The 24,334-nt window shown below is 44.3% G+C and overlaps 2 protein-coding genes across 2 annotated transcripts; one reads left to right on the forward strand and one right to left on the reverse strand.

Annotated features, from left to right (window-relative positions):
* The first annotated feature begins 428 nt into the window (after nucleotides 1–428).
* Nucleotides 429–9,746, forward strand: LOC136430020 (uncharacterized). The gene is made up of 10 exons (XM_066420245.1): nucleotides 429–626; nucleotides 2,641–2,733; nucleotides 2,882–3,009; nucleotides 4,133–4,289; nucleotides 4,720–4,820; nucleotides 5,103–6,315; nucleotides 6,525–6,619; nucleotides 6,861–6,973; nucleotides 7,676–7,764; nucleotides 8,279–9,746. Exons 2-10 carry the CDS (start codon nucleotides 2,665–2,667, stop codon nucleotides 8,360–8,362), a joined length of 2,049 nt encoding a protein of 682 aa, XP_066276342.1. The 5' UTR covers nucleotides 429–626; nucleotides 2,641–2,664; the 3' UTR covers nucleotides 8,363–9,746.
* LOC136430021 (nitric oxide synthase 1-like) lies at nucleotides 9,268–23,911 on the reverse strand. The gene is made up of 25 exons (XM_066420246.1): nucleotides 23,239–23,911; nucleotides 22,774–22,916; nucleotides 22,498–22,660; nucleotides 22,257–22,348; nucleotides 21,892–22,033; nucleotides 17,646–17,785; nucleotides 17,401–17,572; nucleotides 16,918–17,019; nucleotides 16,454–16,648; nucleotides 16,226–16,338; nucleotides 15,837–15,981; nucleotides 14,692–14,796; nucleotides 14,444–14,496; nucleotides 14,194–14,295; nucleotides 13,589–13,766; nucleotides 13,042–13,186; nucleotides 12,771–12,849; nucleotides 12,388–12,581; nucleotides 12,078–12,247; nucleotides 11,713–11,923; nucleotides 11,066–11,153; nucleotides 10,784–10,902; nucleotides 10,448–10,608; nucleotides 9,819–10,013; nucleotides 9,268–9,426 (listed from the first exon to the last, which is right to left on the reverse strand). Exons 1-25 carry the CDS (start codon nucleotides 23,890–23,892, stop codon nucleotides 9,268–9,270), a joined length of 4,020 nt encoding a protein of 1,339 aa, XP_066276343.1. The 5' UTR covers nucleotides 23,893–23,911.
* Between the last annotated feature and the right edge of the window lie 423 nt (nucleotides 23,912–24,334).

Consider the following 24,334-nt stretch of genomic DNA (forward strand, 5'->3'; position numbering starts at 1 on the left):
TTTCTTTCTTTCTTTCTTTCTTTCTTTCTTTCTTTCTTTCTTTCTTTCTTTCTTTCTTTCTTTCTTTCTTTCTCTCTCTCTCTCTTTCTTTCTTTCTTTCTTTCTTTCTTTCTTTCTTTCACATCTCTGTTTCCTTTTGTTCTTAAAGTTTGTTTACATCATTTTTACCCCTTTAAATCATTGTTACATTGTCACGTGAAGAAGATCTGGCCAGACATACAAGCGAAAACATGTGTTACATGTCTCTTTATTTTGTACCATGATAGTCGGCAAGTGTCTGGCCTTTATTTAAACACAGGGATGTTTTGTGGCCTTAGGCCCCCTTTTGTGTTGCGTCGCCCTCAATCAAAGACGACGCCGTAACCAAGCAACACGACGGGCCTGTTTCTTTAGCAGGTGTCATTTTACTAAACACGATCCCAGGCACATTTAGATTCTTTCGCGCCTCGTCAAGCATGACTCGCTGTGAACGGAGTCCTTTTCTGGACTTTTTGTGGGGTCATTACATTTCACTGGTGCAGTAGCAGGCGAGGTCGTAGCCTGACAAGGTGGCCGAGGTTGCTATCGCCATCGACACTAGGTGAGAGAGCACTGGGTTTGGTTCCAACGTATACGTAAGAATAGAGGTAAGCATGGTGTTGTCAATTCTGTTGTAGGGAGCCTTAGCTCAATGTTAACGGGGGGTGCCCAACCATCGGACGTTTTTTTACGCGCTGGAACTCACGGCGCTCCATTGCTGGTTGCCAGAGAGTGGTCAGGTTTTAATGAATGAATTTTGAACACATTCATCTAAAGACCATACTTGGACAAGAAATGTATTCACACTGTTCATGGGCCCTTCATGCTCCGCGTTACATGCGGAAGACGCTGTGAGACATTTTCACGAATGTACCTTCTGATTTAGTGCTACGCCAGATAGTGTGCCTAACTTAGTACGCTTTGGTAATTTTGCTCTCTTCGGAAGTTGGTGATGAAGTTAGGGAAATGTAAATAAGGCTTGAAGTCTGCTATATTCTAGCTTTCTTTTGACCGGAAAATTTTGACTGTGTGCACTTCTAACGTCATGTGAGAAGGGCTATATCTAGCGCATCCCAGCTCATGTTCCCACGGGAAATAGGCTACTACGCGGCCCGACGTACGTATTGAATGCGGCCCGACTTACGAAATCATTACGAAAAAACGACACCGCTTACATCAACAATACTCCGTCTACTTATTGGAAAACATCTTCGCCATCTCTGTATTCAGTTTCCTTTTCATAGACGGTACCAATCACATGTTAGAGCGTAACAAAGCTGTGCGTTGAATCGTCCCGCCACCATCGCGGTCCAAAAAAATGGCGGGAAAACAACGTCGTCAGACGACAGCAATGTTTACGTTGTTTTTCTTTGGTCGGTTTTCTTCTCAACAAACACTTAAAGACCCAAATTTTTAGTGTTTTATGAAATTATTTTTCTTATGTGTATGATAGCTGTGTGACTTATGTATCTGCTTGGCACAGGTCGTATATTTAGGTGCCGGGCCGTCTAGCTACGCAGTGACCCTCTGCTCAGCGTTGCCATCATTATTGTCAAAATACTACTTTTCGACAAAACAAGAAATGAATATGTACACATATGTTTTGAATGTAAATGACAATTATGTGCATGAACTTGGGTTATTTACCTTCCTTATCAGCATAGTCATTGGACACAAACACGGCGTACTTATGCAAAATAAGATCAGTAAAAAATCCGTGCGATGTTCGGGCGCGTGCGAGGTTCGGGCGACCCCCGTTACATGAGGTAGCATTGAGGATAACGTAACAGCTCCAAACTTGGACTTAAAAATGATATTCACCGAAGTAGTATTGCGATAACTAGCAATAGCTTTGAAGATAACATACGCTTAGAATACAGACATCTTTCAGTGCGATACACCTGTAAGACAGTGCAGTGCTTCAGGTTAAAATCGCACGTTGATATACATGTGTATAGTAAAAAGCTGGACGCACGTACTCTGATAATAAGTGTTCCCCAGGGGGTCACAAATTAAACATGATTACAGGGAGAACACACCGGCGAGCACAGTATCGTATGTGTTGTACTCCCGCTACACTTGAGTAAACACGGTAGAATAACAAACACTCGCCGGCGTTACCATTCGCGACCTGCCTGGGGCAACACACGGGAACAGGTACTGTAAATGCAGAAATGTTCGCCCTGGTTTTACGTTCGCGGTATTCGCGGCGACTGTTTCACCGCGAATTTAAAACCACCGCGAACATTTTTGTCCAATACAGTAGCAGTATGTGACTATAGCACTGCCGCGAAATTTAAACCACCGCGAACACTCCGTTTTCCCCCCACGCGAAATAAAAACCACGTGAACTTGAATACATTTACCATGTGAAAACGCCTTGTTATGCCACTTACCGAGTATCACGTTATTTTTTCTTGTATCCACGCCGATACATGTATATTTGTACAGGATTACGATTCGTTCTCCTTTTTTTGGAGAGGGGCATATTATGCACACTTGTAAGTGTAGGATACAATGTGAGTAATAAATCGCATGTAAATTTCATCGCCTTTCATTTCATAAGAATATATTAACGTGACTTTCCGAGAGAATTCATACAATATGTATTTTAATTCTCAGTTCCTAGAATTCAAAATCCTCAAGATGGCGGACACAGGAAACGAGAAGGAACCCCTTCAGCTGACTTACTACTGCTTTCAGGCGACTAAGAAGGTTTGTACTTGACAACGTAATCTTTTGAATTGAGTTGGGTTGAATGACACTATAACGTCATGGTGTACACATTTCGGTGTTTACACTGCATGTAAGTATTTTCAGTGGCTCCAATAGGAATAATATTTGTCATTTCTGCTTCTGTCAGAATCCTCCACAAATGAAGGTTCTGCTGGAGCTGACCGCAGACGAGAAACGTCTGGAGGCGTCAGGTCGTCAGAGGACGCCTTTACGTTTCGTTGCGGTGATCGACGAAAGCTACAGTATGGACGAAAGGTGATACAGAGCTTTCACCTCCACCCCACCTCTCTCAAACACACACACAGACAGACAGACAGACACACACACACACACACACACACACATACACATACACACACATACACACACACACACACACACACATACATACACACATACACACATTGAAAACACGACAAGCCTTACGTAACGTTGTTTGAAGAACGTCGAGGGAGTAAAGTGCTCTAGGAAATGATTCCGAGGGATCTCGAGGTAGAAAATCATTTTTGCCATGATACCAATTACTTTCTTTGTCATGGAGGTCTGTGGAGGTATTGCTGACTGAGACCAAAACTTGACATAATACACTGTATAACAGCAATATCAATATATTATCCTATATGCAGGGCAATATTTCACGTGGAACTTTCACTATGAAGGAGGGTGTGGTGATTGGATTATATTTTATAGTCATACATGGCTAATACAATATCGGGTATTGTCCGTCTGATCATGAAAGGACTTAAAAAGTTCAACCCTTCATATCAAGACAATGGTAATAGAAAGGAGCTAGACAATGCACATGTACCCTAGTGGCAGTGACAACATGAATAAACATTTTGAAATGAATGAATGATGACATAAGTTAATCTCCAAGCAGATCTACACCGGGCGCGGAAATCGTATATACTGATTGGATCTTCTCTGGCTAGCATATACGATTTTCGCGCCCGGTGCAGATCTGCTTGGAGATAACACATAATTATTGTACACATATACCCACAGGGTTCAGTACAGGTCACGACAGAAAATGTCACAGTTTGCAAATCCATAACGTTATATACAATGACAAACTAGCACTAGTCTAATGATTACATGAATTTGGCTTCTTCTCGCCTCTTAGTAATGGTGTAAATATAGGTACCTATAGCTATGTGCTTTAAAATCAAAGTTTTGTCTAAACCGTTAAAAATATGAAATTTTCTGTGTTGCTAAGGTGTATGAAATGGGGAAACCTATATCGCATTAGTTTATGAAGCTCAGCTCTCCCTTCGTTGTATAAACTACATTCTACGACAAAGTGCTTCTCATCTACTATCCTACTTCGATTACAATGACTACATATTCGCAAACTTGTTTTTTTTTTATTCAATGACAGAATTGGACACGACAGACTGACTTTGATCGAGCGTATGCAGATCTTCGCCGAACTGATGTCGAGGGACTTTAAAGACGAGGACCAGATGGGGATTGTCACGTTTGCTGATGACGCCATGGTCGTTCTGCCCATGACAAGGATGGATTCCCGTGGACGGGTGAGGCATTATATTTCTAATCCAAGAACAAAACCTTCGTGACACGATGCGACATTGTATGGGAAGACGACATATATCTTAGTTTCTTTGTGGAGCAAATTAAGAGACATATATAATCACATAGCGCTGTAGTTGTATGAAGAATCAATAACATAGGAACTGTGAAACACGTTTTAGAAATGGTCCGTTTGTGTGAGTTTTGAAAACATATTCTTCAGCCAACTAAATGTTATTCTTGATCGTACAGCTAGCGAAGCACCATGTGCCTTAATCTGATATAATTCTTTTACAATCCCATGTACGTTAGGTGAGCAAATCATATCCGGAAACTTCTTCAATTCAAACGATTTGCAGTGGGACAGTTATAACGTTATCAATCTTTTAGAGAACACTGCAAAACATGAAGACCATTTAACATCTCTTTCTCTAGGCCTCTGCCCTCGAAAAGATCCAAAACATCTCAACGCGTGGGCAGACAAACCTGAGTGATGGGATTTTGACGGCCATCAGTATGTTCAAGGGAAGCAGTGGGTAAGATAAATTAGTACTTATCCTTGCTATATATGTAAGCAATGGGTAACCCATGGGAAAAGACGAGAAATTGATATTTGACGACATTCAGCTGGTGTACGTATTAAGTATCTTGCAATATGCCAGTGGCGACGAATAAGTGTGTAAGTAAGTCCGCTATCAAGGCCGAATGCTAAGACCTCCAATTATCTAATCGTTTGGAATCGCTGTTTTTTCTCTGTATTCTGCCAGAACTTATTTCCTCTTTGCTCCTTTAAAATGACCGTCTATTTTTCTCGACAGGTCCCACTTCCACAATGGCATCATCCTGTTCACAGACGGACAGGCTAACCAGGGGATCACTGACGCCGCGGAACTAGTTCGGGAGTACAACAACAAAATAGCGGGTCTTGGGGAGGGCATCTGTCTCCCCATCTCCACATTCACCATCGGCGACTACCGTCCCAAGCTGCTCTGCGAGGTGGCTCAGAATTTGGGCAGTGACGCGTTTTTCTGGCTCAGTGACGACACGGATTTTGAGGTGGACATGATGATTCCCATCTTCCTCCGCGAGACGTGCCTCGTTTCCAACATCCGCATCGCACTGCGCACGCTCAACGGAGTGACCTTTGACATTCTGAAAATGTTCAGTCCTTTTATGGTGTCATGCGCAGAAATCACTGACAACAAGACGGCAGCTAAGTACTTCATCCACGACATATCTGCAGACATGTTGAAGCACATTCCTTGCTCCTTGCTTCTCCCAAAAGACTACAAGAAGACGTTGCAGGACAAAGACGTTATGGAGGTACACATCACGTACCAAGACTTAGAAAATGTCGAGAGAGAGATTTGCACTAAGATTCCATTCAAATCAACATCTCTGGGAGAAATCATGAAAAACGACAGAAATGAAATCACAGAAAGGAAGAGTAAGAGTGCTGGTGTACCTACAAAAGAGAACAATCATGGCAATCGGCACTATAGCGGCCCTCCCACGCGTATTAGAATGGATAGAAGCTCCAAACGTCTTCGCGAACCGACACAGGCACAAATGTACGTTGTGGCCTACGCAGATTCAAACCGCCAGTCTGAGATGAACGTCGTTCAAAGAGCTCAGCAGGCGATTGTGAAAACAGCACAAGAGGATTGCAGGATGGTCACTGTGGGCACCATTAACAAGGCGGCAGAGTTCGTGGACTATCGCGACTACTCCTACTCGCTGCGTTTGGTAAACGGTGGCATAGACGAGATCAAGCGCATCAAGAGCGAAGTTCGAACGATTGCTGACGAAGATTCCCGAACGATAGTCGGCAATTTCGCGGCGACGATGATTGATAGCCTCGGCTATTGCGTCACCCTACTCGAAGACCCCAAGGAGAGCGACTGGGCCAGGATGAAGGCCATGGAGTCCTCCCTAGCGAACGAGTCGCCAACTGCAGGCGGCGTGTTTGGTGGAGACAAAAGGCCGTACCTTCCACCGAGAGTTGAGAGAAGCATACAGAAGTACAGAGCTGTAAGGAAAATATAATATTTGCATTGGAAGGCGGGGAGGAAAATAAAGATATCCTTATCATAATGCCAAACAAGAAAAGACAAGAATAATGATACAACATGTATGTAACATTACAAAGATTTAATCTATTAAAGACAAGGCTTCGTTTTAAGGGCAATAAAGAATAACTGCATTTATGGGAAGATTTTAACTTCTTTTCTTCCGTACAGATTGTGAACCTACGAAAAGGCCCCAAGTCTCCCGAGACCGTGAAGAAACTTTGCGGAGACGCTAAAAGGAACACAAAGGCCGTCCTTACAACGAGGTTAGTTCATTTCTATAGATGGGGATACTGTATCTTGTATATACTCCTGGGAAATAAAATGTTGAAGGATTGTTTATTCTGAAAGTCCTGCTTTTGCATTGTGGGTAAAATCATCCATGTAGATTGTTCATGCTTAAAAAATAAGCTATCTCAAAATGCACACTCGCAGGTGAAGATGAAAGTACAAGAACGCCGATGAGAAGAACTTGGTTTATTGTAGTTGCTTTCCTTTTGTTTCCAGAATTTTCAAGAATAGGAACTTCACTCTTTCTGACAAGCTAATTGCGGATGGCAACAAGATGGGGTCTAAAGAAACGATAAAGGAGCTGCTCATCAAACATGGTGGCACACCCGGTAAGACCAGTGACACTGCGCATGCGTGTTATTATGGTTTTCCACTGTCTTCGATTTTCGCATAACCAACAATGTGTGACATGTTAGGATTATCTCAGTAACTTGTGATGCCATATCATGGCTTTACCAATATTACTTTTCTGTTTATTTTTTTGTTTGTGTTTTTGTCTATTTAACCAGGGGAAATCACGTCGCCAACTGCCCTGAACCGAAAGCAGTGGAAAATGAAATACATTTTATATGCGAATGTCCCGAATTTGAAACCGAAAGAAACATGCAGATTATTCACGAAAGTATCCGAAATCTCCAAAAACTTTTCTAAATTAAGAAATACACAGAAACTCATATTCCTTTTAAAATCTTCCAACCCACTCATCATTGAAAGTGTGGGACTTTTTATTTTCCACTGCTTTCAGAGAAGAAATCAAACCCCGCATTAGTACCGTATATATAGAAACTTACTGTAAAATAGCAATATAGAATGATTTCGTATTCATGTACACCTTTGTTTTACCTTACATTAGTATTTCGACATTGTTGTCAACATGCAATTAGCCCACGGGCATGAATTTGCAATAAACTATTATATTGATACAAAACCAAAATAACCTGAAAAACCTAAACATAATATCAAATTACAAAATAAGTGCGTTTATTTGTTAATGACAATGCTAAACGGCGGCCATGTTGAATTCTCCACAGTTCCTTTCATGTACGATTCTGTTCTGCTCTGCACCAAAGAGGAATACGAGAAGAACACGGCTAAGGTCAGGGACGCAAAAGCAAACAAGGTAGGAATGACGACACAGGTTCCCTAGTGTTCCTCATCCACCACCATTGTTTAGATATTTGGCCAGCCAGAACACAAAGAATGTAACTGTGTTAACCAGTCTTCGTGACGTTATCACCGAAAAAACATATATGACTTTACTATCCATGACTTTTATTAAATGAAAACTCCTTTTCTATTCAATCTAATTCTTTTAATTCAATTCCTTATCTAAATACTAGTCTTGCAGACACACAAATTGTAACCTGGATGGCGTTGATATTTACAATTGATAATACGGAGACTTAACACATGTAAACATATGTATAAAGTAATTATCCAGAGTTATGGGTAAAAATTTACAAACATATAGAAATATACATGTAAATAGAAATATAAGGATTTCAAATACAAGGCCGCACACGTATTATCAATTGCTACAGTATCAGAATTGTCATCACAACAAAAATAACGTGATGTTGATCGATATTACTACTGTAACGACAGTAGTCTAAAATGATATCCCTTTTTTTCAGACCCCTGTACTGTTCGAAGAGTTCATATATGACTCAATCAGGGCCAAGAAAATGATGGACATTGAAGGTTACAGATTCGCCTGACGACTGATACATGAACTGCAACGCGCAAATGTGACAAATAGCGAAATGTCGTTGCTACATGAACTTTCAGCTGTCACGGTCGATGGTCTATTTGCCTTTGATAAGCTATCTGCACAACTTTAGTAATCCTGAAAATGTCCTGTAGTCAATCCTGTACAGCAGACACGAGAAGCAAGCATGGTAACACCAGTCCCTTACTGTCTTTGTTGCCTGTGTCTTGTATTAGCTTTTATCGTATGCAAACCATTGTATTCACAAATAGTTGTTAAAAACTAGTTTCTGGTATTACAATTGTGACTCTGGTTTGAACACGTGGTCTATATGTGGGGAAAACTCTAAATTATGTATCGCATGTTGCTTTTACTAGTACTCTCCGATAGCTGGTAAATACAAAACGCCCTGTCATTTTGAGGCAGGTCCAAAATTTTAGCTACATAGCTCAAGCTGCAGCATGTTGTTCGTGCACAGTGCCACAAATGAAGATGCTACAGACGGGTGTTCCAATCCGAAACGTTTATCGGTAACTGAAAATCAAGAAATACAGGCCAAAATTTGAATTGATTATAAGTAAATTGGTACCACTTATACGTTTCCAGTAATCATATATCATGACCTTATTTCCTGTCATAACTGGAAATCTCACCCATTTAGTCGCACATATCCTTACACAACATCCATGACGGTTTCGAAAACGCTGTTTAACGATAGTTTTAACCAAAGTTTAACTTTGTAGTCAGGGTGTATGATATCATTATTCCTAGTTATGACTATATGACCTATTTGATACGCTAATGTCCTTGCTTCTGTTTTTAAGAAGCTCATTTTTTCAGGCAATATTCAACGAAAGGTCACGTCCTTTGCATCGTATTTGTATACAGTTTACATAAGTGGACCAAGTGACTAAACTATCTGAGACATGAATAGTGTTGCCAAAATGGCGCGGCTCTAACCTGTACACCGAAAGTATGACCGGAAGTACGCAACGTCCCCTTGCGCGCTGCACCCTGGGCCTCACGTGTCTTCGGGAACACGCCGAAGATGTCCTCATGGTAGCGGTTGCTGTCCTGAGAGAATAAAACAAAATATTGAAGAGAAAAAAAACTCTGATGTATATCATCTAACACGTTATTTCTAGCTGCTCTGTATTTGCATGTATGTTGTATGAACCTTATATCTAGAAAACAAAATCTTTAAAAAAAATATAGTTTAGATGTCACTTGGACGCAATGCCAGCCCCCGGCCGGGCATAGCAGGGAGTGTTGTTCAGTACAATGTAGAGGTAGTATGATGTATTATCTAAAAGATTCAAAAGACATGAGTGTGCACATATGTAGTTAATAACTGCTAAACCAATAAATAAATAAACAATTTTGTTCATTTCAAAGCAATGGGTTTGGAATTTCTTATCGCTGTTTCAGGTTTTTCGAACCGTCGAACGTAACCATTTTTGTAAAACCTTCATGTTGTTGATGAAGTCCTCTGCCCTGGCGACAGACATCCCACCGTGCTCCACCAGGATTCGCTGAACGGTCTCGCCGACGTCAGTGGCCATGGTGACGTCACCACACACGTAGATGTGTCCGCCATCCTTCAGAACCAGGTCCAGCACCTTCCCGGGGATTCGCTCGCGAAGGATGTCTTGGACGTAGGTCTTGAATGAAAATAACACCAAGAATGAGTTCTTCAATACATCAGGAAGTCAACCAATGCGATAGATTTTGATGTACAATGTACACTATTTCATCTGATATTGAGTTAGTCGGTTGTAGATGGCGCAGTTGAAATTTGTAGCAAGGTGTAATGCATGTGAGCACTGAGGCGTCAGTATCTACTAGATACGACTAAGATCTATTCGAGCTAAGTTACGCCTTTATGTGAATATTATGACTAACCAAATATCAGTATAATGGACTGTAATTATTGTTTTAAGGAACTGTACGTTATTTTTGTTCTCTACCGTCAGTTTGTATGCCTATTTTATATTTTATTTGTGATGTGTAGATATGAATGTGTAGACCACAGGGAGAATAGCCTCTTGTGGATCTATCAAAACTCAAACTCATATCAGTTTATCATCCTCCGTACCTTATATGTCCCGGGTTCCCTGGACAGGGCTGTGTAGATGTCTGTCAGGGCTCCGTCTCTCCTTGCCTGTGCCGTCTCCTCCTTGTAGATGTGATCCACCCTGGACTGTCTGCAGCCGAACACCAGGGTCATGTCACCTGGAGGATGTCTGGACGTGACACCTGCCAGGACAGGCACATCAGCTGTTAGATACATGTACTGAATACTGACCTCACTTTACACATGGTGTCCCTTCTCCTTATTAAGGTTTTATATGTTTTACAATTTTGAACCAAACTATTTGAAATTTATGTCATTATAAGACATACGGCACACGTGCCATTGCCGTCCCCTTACCAGCCTTGATGTCCACCTGCCTCTGCTGCCAGAAGCTCCTGAGAGGGGCGATGCCAGTCCCGGGACCTACCATCAGGACAGGGAGGGAGGGGTCCTCAGGAAGGTGGAAATTCTTGGCCCTGAAAAGAACAGATTTGAGAAGAAGACGTTAAGAATGAATATGGAAGCTGTCGAAGATATCTTCTTTCAAATTTAACAAATTTATGCACTGTTTTATATATTTTAACCTATAGTTTAAACTTTTGAGTTCACAGATTGAAATTAAAACTGAAAGCAGATTACGTCCGAATGTAGCAAGGCACGGACTCGTTGATCTTGATGGTGTTGAGCCAGTTGGAACACACACCGCTGTGCTCAGGACCCTGACCACCTGAAAAATAAAAATATACCTATACCTGGTAAATCAAACTTCGTTCAGATATCAATCTAGACTATGTGATACACCAATCATCACGAAGCTATCATCATTTGTCACTTTGTTATTGAATGCAGGAAGGCATTTACGGAAACGTGGATCTCGCCCGGGTACTGTATGATTTGTGGGGAGGAGCTAATGCACTAGTAGGTTAATATATCGTATCAAGGAGGTTGATCATACATAGTAGACTCACCACGTGTCCTGTACTTGACCACGGCTACAGTAGCGTGGATCTGGCCCGGGTACATGTGTGGGGAGGAGCTGATGGAGTAGGGTTAGTGTATGATATATAGACTCACCACGCGTCCTGTACTTGACCACGGCTACAGTAGCGTGGATCTGGCCCGGGTACATGTGTGGGGAGGAGCTGATGGAGTAGGGTTAGTGTATGATATATAGACTCACCACGCGTCCTGTACTTGACCACGGCTACAGTAGCGTGGATCTGGCCCGGGTACATGTGTGGGGAGGAGCTGATGGAGTAGGGTTAGTGTATGATATATAGACTCACCACGCGTCCTGTACTTGACCACGGCTACAGTAGCGTGGATCTGGCCCGGGTACATGTGTTGGGAGGAGCTGATGGAGTAGTAGCGCTGCTGCAGGACCGGCAGCTGACTGAGCAGCAGGGCGGGCGGGACCTGCAGGGACGAGTAGTGCTGCAGCACCTCGGGCAGAGTCGGGGCCGCCTCAAACTTCCAGTCCTCGTACCTCAGTCCTCCCTGTAGCGGCAAATAAGTGGGACTTTACTTTAGCTTGTCCGATGCCAGTCCCATATTACGTGGAAACTTTGAGATGCTGAAAACTGACAAATATCATGGTGTACATGTATCATATCTGAAATAGCAAATAACAATCGGTAATTGAAAAACGAACCTTGCCCAAAGCCTCGAGTTCAGCTCTCTCCCTGCTTGACGTCGCGTGCATCGCCAGGTAGAAGAGCAGCTGCGGTGATGGTGGGGTGGTGACGTCAAGATAACGGGATAGTGCCGTGCGCAAAGAACATGGCGGCAGTCGGTCCTGGGGTGTCCATGTTTTGATAAAACCTTTCGAACAAAAAAAGCTGATTTTATAGCACTTTTAAGTATGTGAATTTTGCAATTAACTGGGTATGTTAAGTCATTAGGGTTGATATAACGTCGAATAAGACTGATTGGAATATGCAAATAAAATTGTAATGTGTTACCAGCTCCAGATTTCTTCTCTTGTAGAGCTTCTATCTGAATGACGGTGTCGGGGTTTGCTCCCTTCTCCACTCTGTCCAGAATCGCCTGCACTAGTCGGTCCTCATTAGCTGGGAAGACGGCCACGTGATCCCCGGGAACATACTTCAGCTCCTGGGCTCCGTGAGTTTCCAACTGCACCAGGCAGGTCTGCCGGCTTGGACACATTAACTGAACATTGGATTGGTCCTACTTTTGTAGAAAAGAATTTGCTGAACTTTGAAATATATACATGTCTTGACACATAATTGTATCAAAATTTCAAATGCTGGAAGATACTGTTCAAAGTAATTGCATTTGTCGTATCACAATAGCTACCAATACACTATCTTTCTTTTTTCCATACCTGGACTCCGGAGCTTGTAGCTGAGTTCTGGAGATGACTGTACTGGACACAACTTTTCTGCGATGCAGCTTGGATAGACCTGACAAGGATTCAGTGACACATATGGTATGTCAGAATACAGCCCATACAGTTTTATCTATCTATTTTGTAAAATTGATGAAGGCTTCGAGTGATTATTCATTTTCAGAGTTCAAACAGAAATGTAATGAACTAAACATGAGTGACTCAGGTAAATGTGAGAAAAGCAAAGAAGTGACAAATCAAAGCTTACCCTCCAGGATGTCAGTCTCCGGCAGTCCCTTGGTCTGTAGGACACGGAACTTCCCCGGCGCCCAGCTGAAGTCACTCCCGAGAAGGGCTGCCTTAACGTCCTCCATGTCGACGTCATGGCCAACATCAAACCTTTCACACGCAGACTGATCAGAAATCAATCAATCAATCAATTAATCAATCAATTAATCAGTAAATCAATCAATCGATCACCAGGAAAGTATCGGACATCGCCGGGATTATATTTGTAGCTGTCTAAAGACTTTTTTCACGTTTAAATGTATCAGTTAACTGTAATTTTCTTCTTTAAAACCTGAATGATTTTTCTACCATAAACTTAATCTTGATACAGTGTCCTACAGACAACAGAAGCCACTGATCTTTAACGTTTAAGATCTTTAGAATGAGTACCTTAAAGGCGCCCTTGACTCGGGCCCAGAAGGACTCCTCCTGTCGACAGGATTACTAGTTCTACAGTTTTGAAAAGACCTACTGCTCTAGACTAAGGAAACTATCTGAAGTTCAAGTATCATCTTAAAAATAAGAACCTTAAAGGCGCCCTTGACCCAGACCCGGAAGGACTCCTCCTGTCCACACAGCTCGTCTCCTTCACCCACAGGATGGATCCGTTCCGCTCCCAGCGACTCAAACAGCGTGTCGATGGCGTGGCCGAAGGCGCAGTAGTTCTCAAGGTACGCACTGGATCCCAGGGCAAACACTGTGTATCTACAAAGAATGAAGAAGTTAATGATTATATATGTAAATCTGGTAGACAATTGTTGATTCCGTATTCAGATCCTTCCAAAATTGGATCACTTGTTCCTTAGGCAAGGGATTGACACCACTAATGCTTTGGTCCTAATTGGGGGGGGGGGGGGGTCCCGGCCGGATCCCGAAGCTACAGATTTGTACCTCGCGGTGCTCGCACGCTTAGCTCAAGGCGTCTATTTTCTACCGGGTCCCGCGCTCAGTTTAAGCCTGAATTGAATCCCGACCGAAGAATACAGCAACCATATATAGTCAAAAGATCAATGGATAACGTTTTCAATCTTCTTTTATTGACCAAATAAAACACTGGTATGTACACAGCAACCGCCACGTCTATTTGAGATTCTCAAGACGATATGTTCGGTCTTAGTAGCCACATGCCTACCTCACACTGCCGAGCGCCCCGCCGTCCCGGAGCTGCCGCAGCAGTTTCTGCTGACGTCGGTAGGAGGCCCTGGAGATGCTGCTCACCCTCCGGACACTGCCGCTGGAGTAAGTAATTAGCGGCATGTGGTCAGCTTTGTAAAAGCATGTGTGCATTTTCGCCATCTACATCGTCATTTTTCATAGTGGCTATTGAAACTTATATACTTTACATTGACTTGCAACAGTTGTTGTAAGACAAACAAACTTACAGCTTTATATTGCTGGGTGGGTGTCTCATGTGGAGTAACGCTTGGCCGAATGCCTAGATAAACAGAATTACTAATTGTGAATGGGTTAGAAAAGCAGCCCATTCAAGCATTGGTGAGTGTCATCATGTCTCTCCACAACTGTGACATATGGATATATTGCAAAAATCAATTTCAATTTTATCAGCATAATTAACAAAGTCAATAAGTTCATGAAAATCGCCCTAAGTTAGCTTCGAGTTTTTTCTGACTTCTCCGTTGTCCGGCGGGTCTCCGTTCCCGAAGGTACTGGTGACGACGATGACGAGTTCCTCCTTCTCTAGGTTTGTTATGTCGTACTCATCCATACACATCATCTGCAAGAATAAGGTGATGTTTTCAGTGATTTATTTATTTTTTATTTTTATTTCTGTATTCTTTTACCAGGGTAGCTCCCTCAGTGGCTTCGCACTGATTTTCAGGGAGGCCCTAGATACACATATACAAACATACAAACAATACACTGATATATACATAACATTTGTGCGTCATAACAAAATCATATCCGTACTCATAGTCCATATCGTGCCAGGTCGTAAGGATTGAAGGTCAGAGGTCACACAATTCTTTTGCACAGAGTTTTGAAAGATTGTTTGGATGAAGTGTTTTTGACATATACCGGTAATGTATTCCAATTTTCTGCCCCCCTGTATGCAAATGTCCGTTTCCCCGATTCCAATTTAACCTTTGGCAGACGTAAGGTGAGATTTGAACTGTGACGTGTTGTGTAAGTGTGAGACTCAGACGTTCTGCTAAAGGAGCTTAGGTACTCTGGTAGCAGATTATGCAATGACTTGTGCACAGTTTGCAACAGGTGCATCCTACGACGCGAAGCTAGGTCTTTCCAACCAAGAGCGGAAATGTGTTCGCCGTCGACATGAGATCTAAATGACAGTCCAAGTATCAATCTTACAACACGATTTTGGTACTTTTGTAGCTTATCGGACAAAACTTTCCCACAATTTCCCCACACCACATCACAATAATCAAGTTTTGGCAGAATTAAACAGTTGTACAACATGGCCAGTGTATTTTGTGGCAAAATGGCGACAAGACGTCGGAGAACACCCATCCTTGCAGAGACGGCATTGGTCATTTTCTCCACGTGAAATTGCTATGTCAAGCATGCGTCTAGCCAGACACCCAGATACTTGAAAGAAGGTACAACTTCAATGTAGATTCCAGATAGATATGTAGTTAGTTGTTCCTTTCCTAGTTGCAGCCTTTTAGAAGTGCCAAAGAGCATCGCGATAGTGCAGCCGAACTTTATGCACTGCTTGAACGCTACCGGATACCTGACAAATAAGTCACATGTGCTAAAACTGTCAATAGATTCTAACACTGAAATTCCGCCTACCTTTGCGTCAAAGGCGTGTTGGAATATCCCGAGTGTAGAAGATGCGAATGATTCCGACTTGCCGGTTTCTGTGGCGTACAGGATGGTGGTCTTCACTCGCTTGCTGAGAGCTTTCTTCATCAGCACGGCAGCGAACTTTACAGCCCTGATGGAAGAAAGACAACAGATACATGTCTTTCTGTCAAGTGTAAAAAAACTAAGCTACTCAGGCATAGTGTTTTTGAAAAATAATAAATTTCAACCTTCCTTTCGAAAAGATACGCCTTTTCCCCAAACGAAATCACAACGATCATGCTTTAAGTTAGTTTAGCAAAGAATGGGGATCCTACCAGTACAACCAACAACTTCCACGTTTATTTGAGTAGTGGATAGCTACACATGAAACTCACAGAGCCACCTCCTTCAGACGGTACTTCCTTTTTGGGTTTTCATCGTAGGCGTACTTCAGAAGAACTGGTTGCTTCGGCTTCTTTCTCCAGAGGTGTACCAGCCAGGCGTCCTCCTGATACAAAAAAGAACAACTTTACTCTAGACTTTTATTTACCTCTTTTACTTCTATCTAAGGCTTCAATTAACATAAACAATGTCTCGGAAGAGGATACACTTGTTATGTTTACCTGATATTCAAAAGACGGTCTCACATGGTAGTTCACCATCTCTTGATGGAAAACTTCGGTGAGAGACGCTGACATTGGGGGCACGATCCACACCCAATCAGAAGGGCAACCTCCGCGCAGGCGCTGTTCGTTCTCCAGGTGTTTTATGAAGTTTTCTGAGGCCGTGTGGTGATCTATGATTGTCACGTTGTTGCTCTACCAACATAACGGAAAGTTGCGATGGAATCATTAATCTGATTATTACTTTAACACCCATTAGGAATTTTGCAGATCAAAATCAACCTCAACTTAAATTGTTAAGTAAGCATAATCTATAAATGGGTACCTTGACGTGTTATGTCAGGTAAATGATTCATATTATTTATGAAAAGTATTGCAATATAATGTTTTTTGATGATCTTTTCATCATCATTTCACCATAATTGCCATCAATGATGCACACGGTAACTTAAAGACTGCAGTACCTGGAAGCTGTGCAAGATGGCGATGTTCACCTCGACGAGAACAGCGTCTTTCCAGAGGGAGGAGTTTCTTGCAATGTCCAGACCCATCCTCTTTCCTACAGCCTTTTAGTAGAACCGGCAGTTATCAAATAACATCACGAATGATCACAACGCGTTTTGCAATTCCTAAATCAGCTGTGAAAAGGAAATCAGCATGCAAAAATTTCTCTTTAGCTAGAATCTAGTGCTAATTGGTTCAACAAAGAACAGTTCCTGACCGCAACCGATCTCAACGAAGCACTCCCCAACTAAGATTAAAAGGAATTAAAGATGATTATCATAAAAGTATACGTCGATGAAGTGTAGACATCCAGGCAATTTAATACGCAAGGTAATAGATACTCAACTGAATAACATTTGTTAACGGTCGAAGATAGAAAAGATCGAAGAATTATTGCATATATATATATCTTTTCAAAATCTGATGCTGTCTTGAATTCTTACGTCTGTGATGTTGAGCCTGTTCTCGTCACACAGGTCCCTGCCCACCTCCGTCCCCATGTACCAGCCGCTGAAGGGAGCCGCTGAAAACTCCAGACCGCCGCAGTCAAACAACATGTTGGACACGGCAGGGAGACAGTACCACTTGATGCCCAACTCTTCAAACCAGTCGTACCTATGGGGAAAGGACACTGTTAGTTATAGAGTCAGAGTAGAAATGGCATGATTGCCCCAAAGTTTGGACTCACTTGGGATGTGTGATGTTGACCTCCATCACGATGTCCTTCGGAAGATCGAACCACTCCGGGTCCTCCCCGTTAGCAGACAGAACCATGGGCAGCAGGTCGAACCGTGTGCCCTCCCCCTTCCAGCCCAGAGCCTGGCATACCTGGGAACAAATCAAACAAGAGACTGGTGATCCTAAGGTCCACAAATTTACATTTCTGTCCTCATTTGTTTTAACCTTCTCCCTGATGCCTAACTCTGTAACCAATAGGGAATAAGGTGCCAAACGGCTAGTTCAGTGTGCTACAGGTGAATTAGAGAAGGCTACCTTGACGTGGTGGGGAGGCTTGTGAGCCTCAAGGATCCTGTGGGCTATACCGGCGGGGGCTTAAGCCCCTGGCAGGTCTAACCATGCCGGGCAGGCTACGGGTGAGAGGTCAGACGAAAGGCAGTACAACAGTCGGAGACGGATACTCCAACCAAAAAAGCTGCACCTGCTGGGGCCGTCTTACACGTGGCAGTTTCTGCACCTGTGGGACTACGTGCGTCAGTCGGCGAGAGGGTGGAGAAGGTTCTAGTGCACACCCCTTGTTCACCTTAAAAATTCAATGTGCCGGTCAGGCACACAGGTCGCCAAAACAAGCAATGGCGCCACTCTTTACCTAACGTTGTACAAAGTCCTGTGGCGATGGAGAAGTGGCAACGGGAACAAGCAGAGGATGCTGCCGGGAGTTCTTAGCACACGACTCTGCACACAGGCGGCTGTGGGGTGATGGTCGTCCAACTGTAGACAGTGGTAGCTGCAGTGTTCGTATCCTCCCACAGCGACAGAGCAGCCTTTTCTAGGGACAGCACTGCTCTCCCCGGAAGGGGAAGGGGAGATAAAAGGATCCCTAAAGAAAGCCTACCACACAGCGCCCCTGGCAGGAGGCCGTGCCTGCATGGGCATCCAGTCCTGCGGCCGAGGAAACAGGAGAAACAAGATAAGGAAGCCCCTGACTCTGGGGGCATGGAATGTGAGGACTCTGCTAGACAGAGGAAACAGACCAGAGCGACGCACCGCACTCATTGCCAGGCTGTTGGGCCAGTACCAGATTGACATAGCAGCTCTGAGTGAGACCAGATTCGCTGGAGAAACTCAACTGGAGGAGATAGGCGGAGGCTACACCTTTTACTGCATCGGGAAGCCTCAAGATGCCTCGAGGACGTCTGGCGTTGGATTTGCTATTCGCACGGAGCTTGCGAGAAAGCTCGACAACCTACCGTGTGGGATCAATGACCGATTGATGACCTTACGTCTCAAACTTGCAAAGGACTGCTTTGCCACCATCATTAGCGCGTACGCACCTACTATGACAAACCCAGATGATATCAAGGAAGCCTTCTATGAGGATCTCAACCGTGTCCTCTCGGAGGTGAACAGCAAGGACAAGATCATCCTCCTTGGAGATTTTAATGCACGAGTTGGAACAGATGTGTCCTCCTGGCCGAACGTCTTAGGACACCATGGCACCGGAAAGTGCAACTCCAATGGACTGATGTTGTTATCGATGTGTGCTCAACACAGACTGTCCATCACCAACACAATATTTCAGCAAGCGGACAAGTACAAAAACACATGGATGCACCCTAGATCAAGACAGTGGCATATGCTAGATTACGTTATAGTGCGCCAAAAAGATAGAGGTGATGTGCATAGCACACGCTGCATGAGAGGAGCCGACTGTTGGTCCGATCATCGCCTACTCCGTAGCAAGATGGACCTTAACCTTGCTTTGAAAAGGAAGACGGCTAGAGAAAAGCCCCTGCGGAAACTGAACATTGCTCAGGTCAGCATCAAGCAGGAAGCACTGCAGCAAAATCTTCAGAAATCACTGTCCAACATCGAGCAGGAGCAAGACAACCTGGAAAAGAAATGGAGGGCCTTCCGAGAGGCCGTCTACAGCGCTGCAGCTGACACCCTTGGTTTTGTAAAGAGGAAGCACCAAGACTGGTTTGATGAGAATGAAGAAGGCATTCAGAAGCTCATCGACAAGGTACATAAAGCACACAATGATCACCTTCATGACAAGACCAACAGCAGGACAAAACAGGATTACCAGCAGGCAAGGCAACTTCTCCAGCAGAAGCTGCGGAAGATGAAGAATAACTGGTGGGAAAGAAAGGCTGAGGAGCTGCAAGCGGCAGCCGACAACCACGACATGAAGACACTTCATGGAGGCCTGAGAGCCGTTTACGGACCCAAGGCATCTGGCTCAGCCCCAGTAAGATCTTCTGACCAGTCCACCTTGCTCACCCAGAAAACCGACATCCTTGCTCGATGGGCAGAACATTTCAACCATGTGCTGAACAGAGAATCAACCATCTCCGAAGAGGCAATCGCGTATTTGCCACAATTACCAACAAAGGACTCAATGGCGGACCCCCCAACCACTGCTGAGGTTGTTAAGGCCTTGAGGCAAACAACACCCGGAAAGGCACCAGGAGCAGATGGGATTCCTGCTGATATCTACAAGAACGGAGGCGACGTGCTTCTAGCGAAACTGACGTCCCTGTTCAATTCCATCTGGGAAGCAGGAGAAGTCCCACAAGACTTTAAGGATGCATCCATAGTGCATATCTACAAGAGGAAAGGGGACAAAACATCCTGTGACAATCACCGCGGAATATCGCTCCTGTGTATCGCTGGGAAAATACTTGCCAGAGTTATCCTCAACCGGCTCATCACGAACATTGCAGAGACTGTCGTTCCTGAATCCCAGTGTGGGTTTCGAGCTGGAAGGGGCACCAGTGACATGGTTTTCGCTCTTCGTCAGGTACAGGAGAAATGTCGCGAGCAAAATCAGGAGCTTCACCTGGCCTTTGTGGATCTAACCAAGGCGTTTGATACCGTGAACCGGGAAGGCTTGTGGAAGATCTTGCAAAAGTTTGGCTGTCCAGACAAGCTTATAGCACTGATTGCCTCCTTCCACAAAGGCATGCAAGCCAGAGTCCAGGAGAACGGAGATGCCTCAGATCCCTTTGAAGTGTCCAATGGAGTAAAACAGGGCTGCGTCCTTGCACCTACCTTGTTCTCCATCCTGTTCGCAGCAATGCTCCTTGATGCCTTCAGCAGTTGTGAAAGAGGGGTGTACATCCAGTTCCGCTCTGATGGAAAACTCTTCAACCTGCGAAGACTCCAAGCCAAGACCAAAGTGTTCGAGGCCATCCTACGTGAGTTCCTCTTTGCAGACGATTGCGCACTGGGCGCACACTCCCATGAGGACCTGCAGTACATAATGGATCGCTTTGCAACTGCCTGTGGACGGTTCGGACTCACGATCAGCCTAGGTAAGACTGAAGCCATGTTCCAGCCCTTACCATCACAGGCTGCCAACGTGCCACCACCTCCTCCCATCGTCATCAACAACACAGAAATCAAGACTGTGGGAAAGTTCTGCTACCTGGGTAGCACCATCACAAGCAGTGGATCTCTTGACGCAGAGGTGATGCAGCGCATTGGAAAAGCAAGTGTAGCCTTTGGCCGTCTCACGAAGAGACTGTGGCACGACCACGGCATCCGCCTCTCCACCAAGATTTCTGTGTACAAAGCCGTTGTACTGAGTGCACTTCTCTACTGCTGCGAGACCTGGACAACCTACCGCCGGCACATCCAACTACTGGAGCAGTTTCATCAGCGATGTCTCCGGAAAATCTGCAGCATCAAATGGCAGGACAGAGTGTCCAACCTTCAGGTCCTAAAGAAGTGTGGCCTCCCTAGCATTGAATGCCTGATCATCAAGTGCCAGCTAAGATGGACAGGACACATTGTCCGCATGGAAGACAGCAGAATTCCCAAGATGCTACTATATGGGCAACTAAAAGAAGGGCACCGCAACCAGGGCAGACCCCTCAAAAGGTACAGAGACAATCTGAAGACAAGCCTTAAGAGCTGCAACATCAACGTTGACTGCTGGGAAGCCATTGCCCAAGACAGAGCGCTGTGGAGAAAACAGTGCGCGTTAGGAATTAGGACATTCGAGGCCAACAGAGCTGCTGCTATTCAGGAGAAGAAGGAGAAGAGGAAACAGCGCTCCACACCAGACTGTTCCTTTCCGTGCAGCATCTGTGGCCGTTCATGTGCGTCACGAATTGGTCTTCATTCCCACATGAGGACCCACCTTGGCAAATGACGTGTGAGCCTACTCATCTGTCGTACCGACAGGAGAATCCATCATCATCATCAAGACAAGGAAAATGAAACAAAAATATTTTCCGTTACTGTCTGACCTCTGTGAATTCTAGGTTGATGGGATCGCCGAGGATGGACCTGTCAGGCAGCTGATAGGCGGCATATTTCAGGAACTGTCCGTTCCACACCTTGTAGTCATGGCGACCGTCCGTGCGTGGCGGGAAAACAGTAATGGCCGACCTGGGGTTAAAGACAAATTTGAGAAAACCTAATTGAAGTAGATAAATATACCCAATTTAATGACATCAACATGCATTTTTCATGGAGGTGATAGCTGGAAACAGCCGTCATTAAGGGTACTCAAACAGTATCTCATAGTCTAACATCTTTCTATTCGAAAGGAAGACGATCGGCGAGTGTTGTAACTATCGGAAAGTATTGTTGATAGATAAGCTTTTGTTACCTGATATTCCCACCGTTGGTGGACCATTTGATGTGTCTGCAGATGGCTGCGAACATTTCTCGTGCTGTTCTGACGTCACGAGCGTCAAACACCTTCGAAAAATCCAAACAGTTCTGTTATATACTCCCTTTTCAACACTTTCAACTCACTAGATCTCATCTTATCAAAATTATCTCCCTAATACTTTGTTTTCGAACGTTGGCATCTTGTTTAACGCGGAAAATGAAAATGGGTATCTCACCTGCAGTTTAGACCACTGGATACGTCCTATACACCTGGATGAATTTCTCCACGCCATCTTGGCGCCATACACAAGCTCGTCGTACGTCATGTGATACACACTTTTCTCCTCCACCTGTTCCTGGACATCTTTCCAGCGTCTGTCACGCTCACCAGCATCCGAACTGTTGGAGATGACATAGCTAGTTGCAAACTCACGTTGGTAAAAACAAATCAGCTATCGAAAGATAAATGAGCTAAATCAATGATTTCATTGTAAAGAGCAATTAGCACAAACCTCTTCAAGGAGGCAAAGTATTCGAAGATGAACTTCTTTGCTTGTTCGAGGACTTCTTCCTTCGGTCGGAAGTAGCCGGGTGCTGTGAACGGTCGTGGTCGCATCAGTGAACCGAGACATCTGCCGTCATTGCACGGGTTCACCTGGAGCAGAAAAATCAACTATAAAGTGAAATATTCAATTTTCAATAAAATGCATTGTATTAATTCTATTTTTCTACTTGATGATGGTGTGGCAAAAATATACAGTCTTGGATAGTAGTTAGCCGATCTCATACGCTGAATTCTTCTCAGCGATCGCGAGGTTTCATTAACTAATCAATTAGATCATTCACGTTTCATGAAATTATAAGCAGCACACTAGCTAGCTAGTATTATAATTGTACTGTTAAACCTGCTGTTATAACTTGATGGCTCGTATGACAACAGGTGTGAATTGCATATTGACAACTAGTAGAGTCCTTACACAGTTTCCTTTCACACTAAGGGTGTCGTGCATCGTCCATTCTTTTAGCCAGTTCCTCAGACGTACTGGTCTGCTGGTGGATGTCGGTACAACCATACACGTAGCTGCTTTCGATACAGTGACCGGGCATCCGTTTGCCACAGTACCATTCGTGGCAGTCTTGATTACGTCGTTCTGTTTCGTAACGGTCTTCTGCAAGGAGATGTCGCCTTGATTGTCGTGTTTCGGAATGGCTCGTCTGCTGAAAGTGTGGCCTCTCATGCGCTGTATGAGGAGGGTCAGTGCGCCGATGGGCCCGTTAGGCCTGGTGACTCGCACAGTTTTGGTCTCCCCGGTGCTCAGACGGATGGTCTCCAGGTAGGTGTGGAACCACTTCGGTCCGCGGAGGACGAGCTCGACCGGCTTCCCCGGCTCGATGTCCCTGATGACCTTGGTCGCCTCCTGGTACTGGTACTCGATGTCTTGCCCGTTTACAGCGACGATGGTGTCCCCGGGCTGCACCATCCCGGTCTGGTCAACAGGCCCGCCTCGGATCACCTCCTCAATCACTACTTTTTCATGTTCTGCAGCACGGGGCTTGAGTGATATTCCAAGGCCATCGGCTGTATCTTTTATCATCAGTTTAACGACGATGATGTTTTGCCGACACTCCATGGCTTGGCTGCTGAATTTTGTTTACCTAGCACAGACATCATCATCATCATCATCATCGCTCATCCGGATTTACTCCGGTGAGAAACATTCAATTGTTAATCAATACAATCAATCTGTTGCACAGATATCGACAGAAGACTATGCTTACACATTGGTTAATAACATTCGTCCTTGAATCTTTTCTTAATCTTGCATTGATTTTGTTTGTCTAAATATTAATGAGAAGGATGTGTTATGCATAGAACTCAGCAATACTGAACAAGCAGCCACCGGGACAGATTTGTGGCTTGGGGGCCCGACTTACACCTCCTGCGGACACCGGTGCGAATGGGGCCGCAGAATAAGGGGGTTTCTAGCCAAAAATAGCTACCATGCAACCATCCAGGAAGGGAGAAAGAGCAGTTGGCCACAGAAATATGGGAGGGTAATATCAGAAGACTGA

The sequence above is a fragment of the Branchiostoma lanceolatum genome, chromosome 3 (assembly GCF_035083965.1).
Source record: "Branchiostoma lanceolatum isolate klBraLanc5 chromosome 3, klBraLanc5.hap2, whole genome shotgun sequence".
Classification (NCBI taxonomy): Eukaryota; Metazoa; Chordata; class Leptocardii; order Amphioxiformes; family Branchiostomatidae; genus Branchiostoma; species Branchiostoma lanceolatum.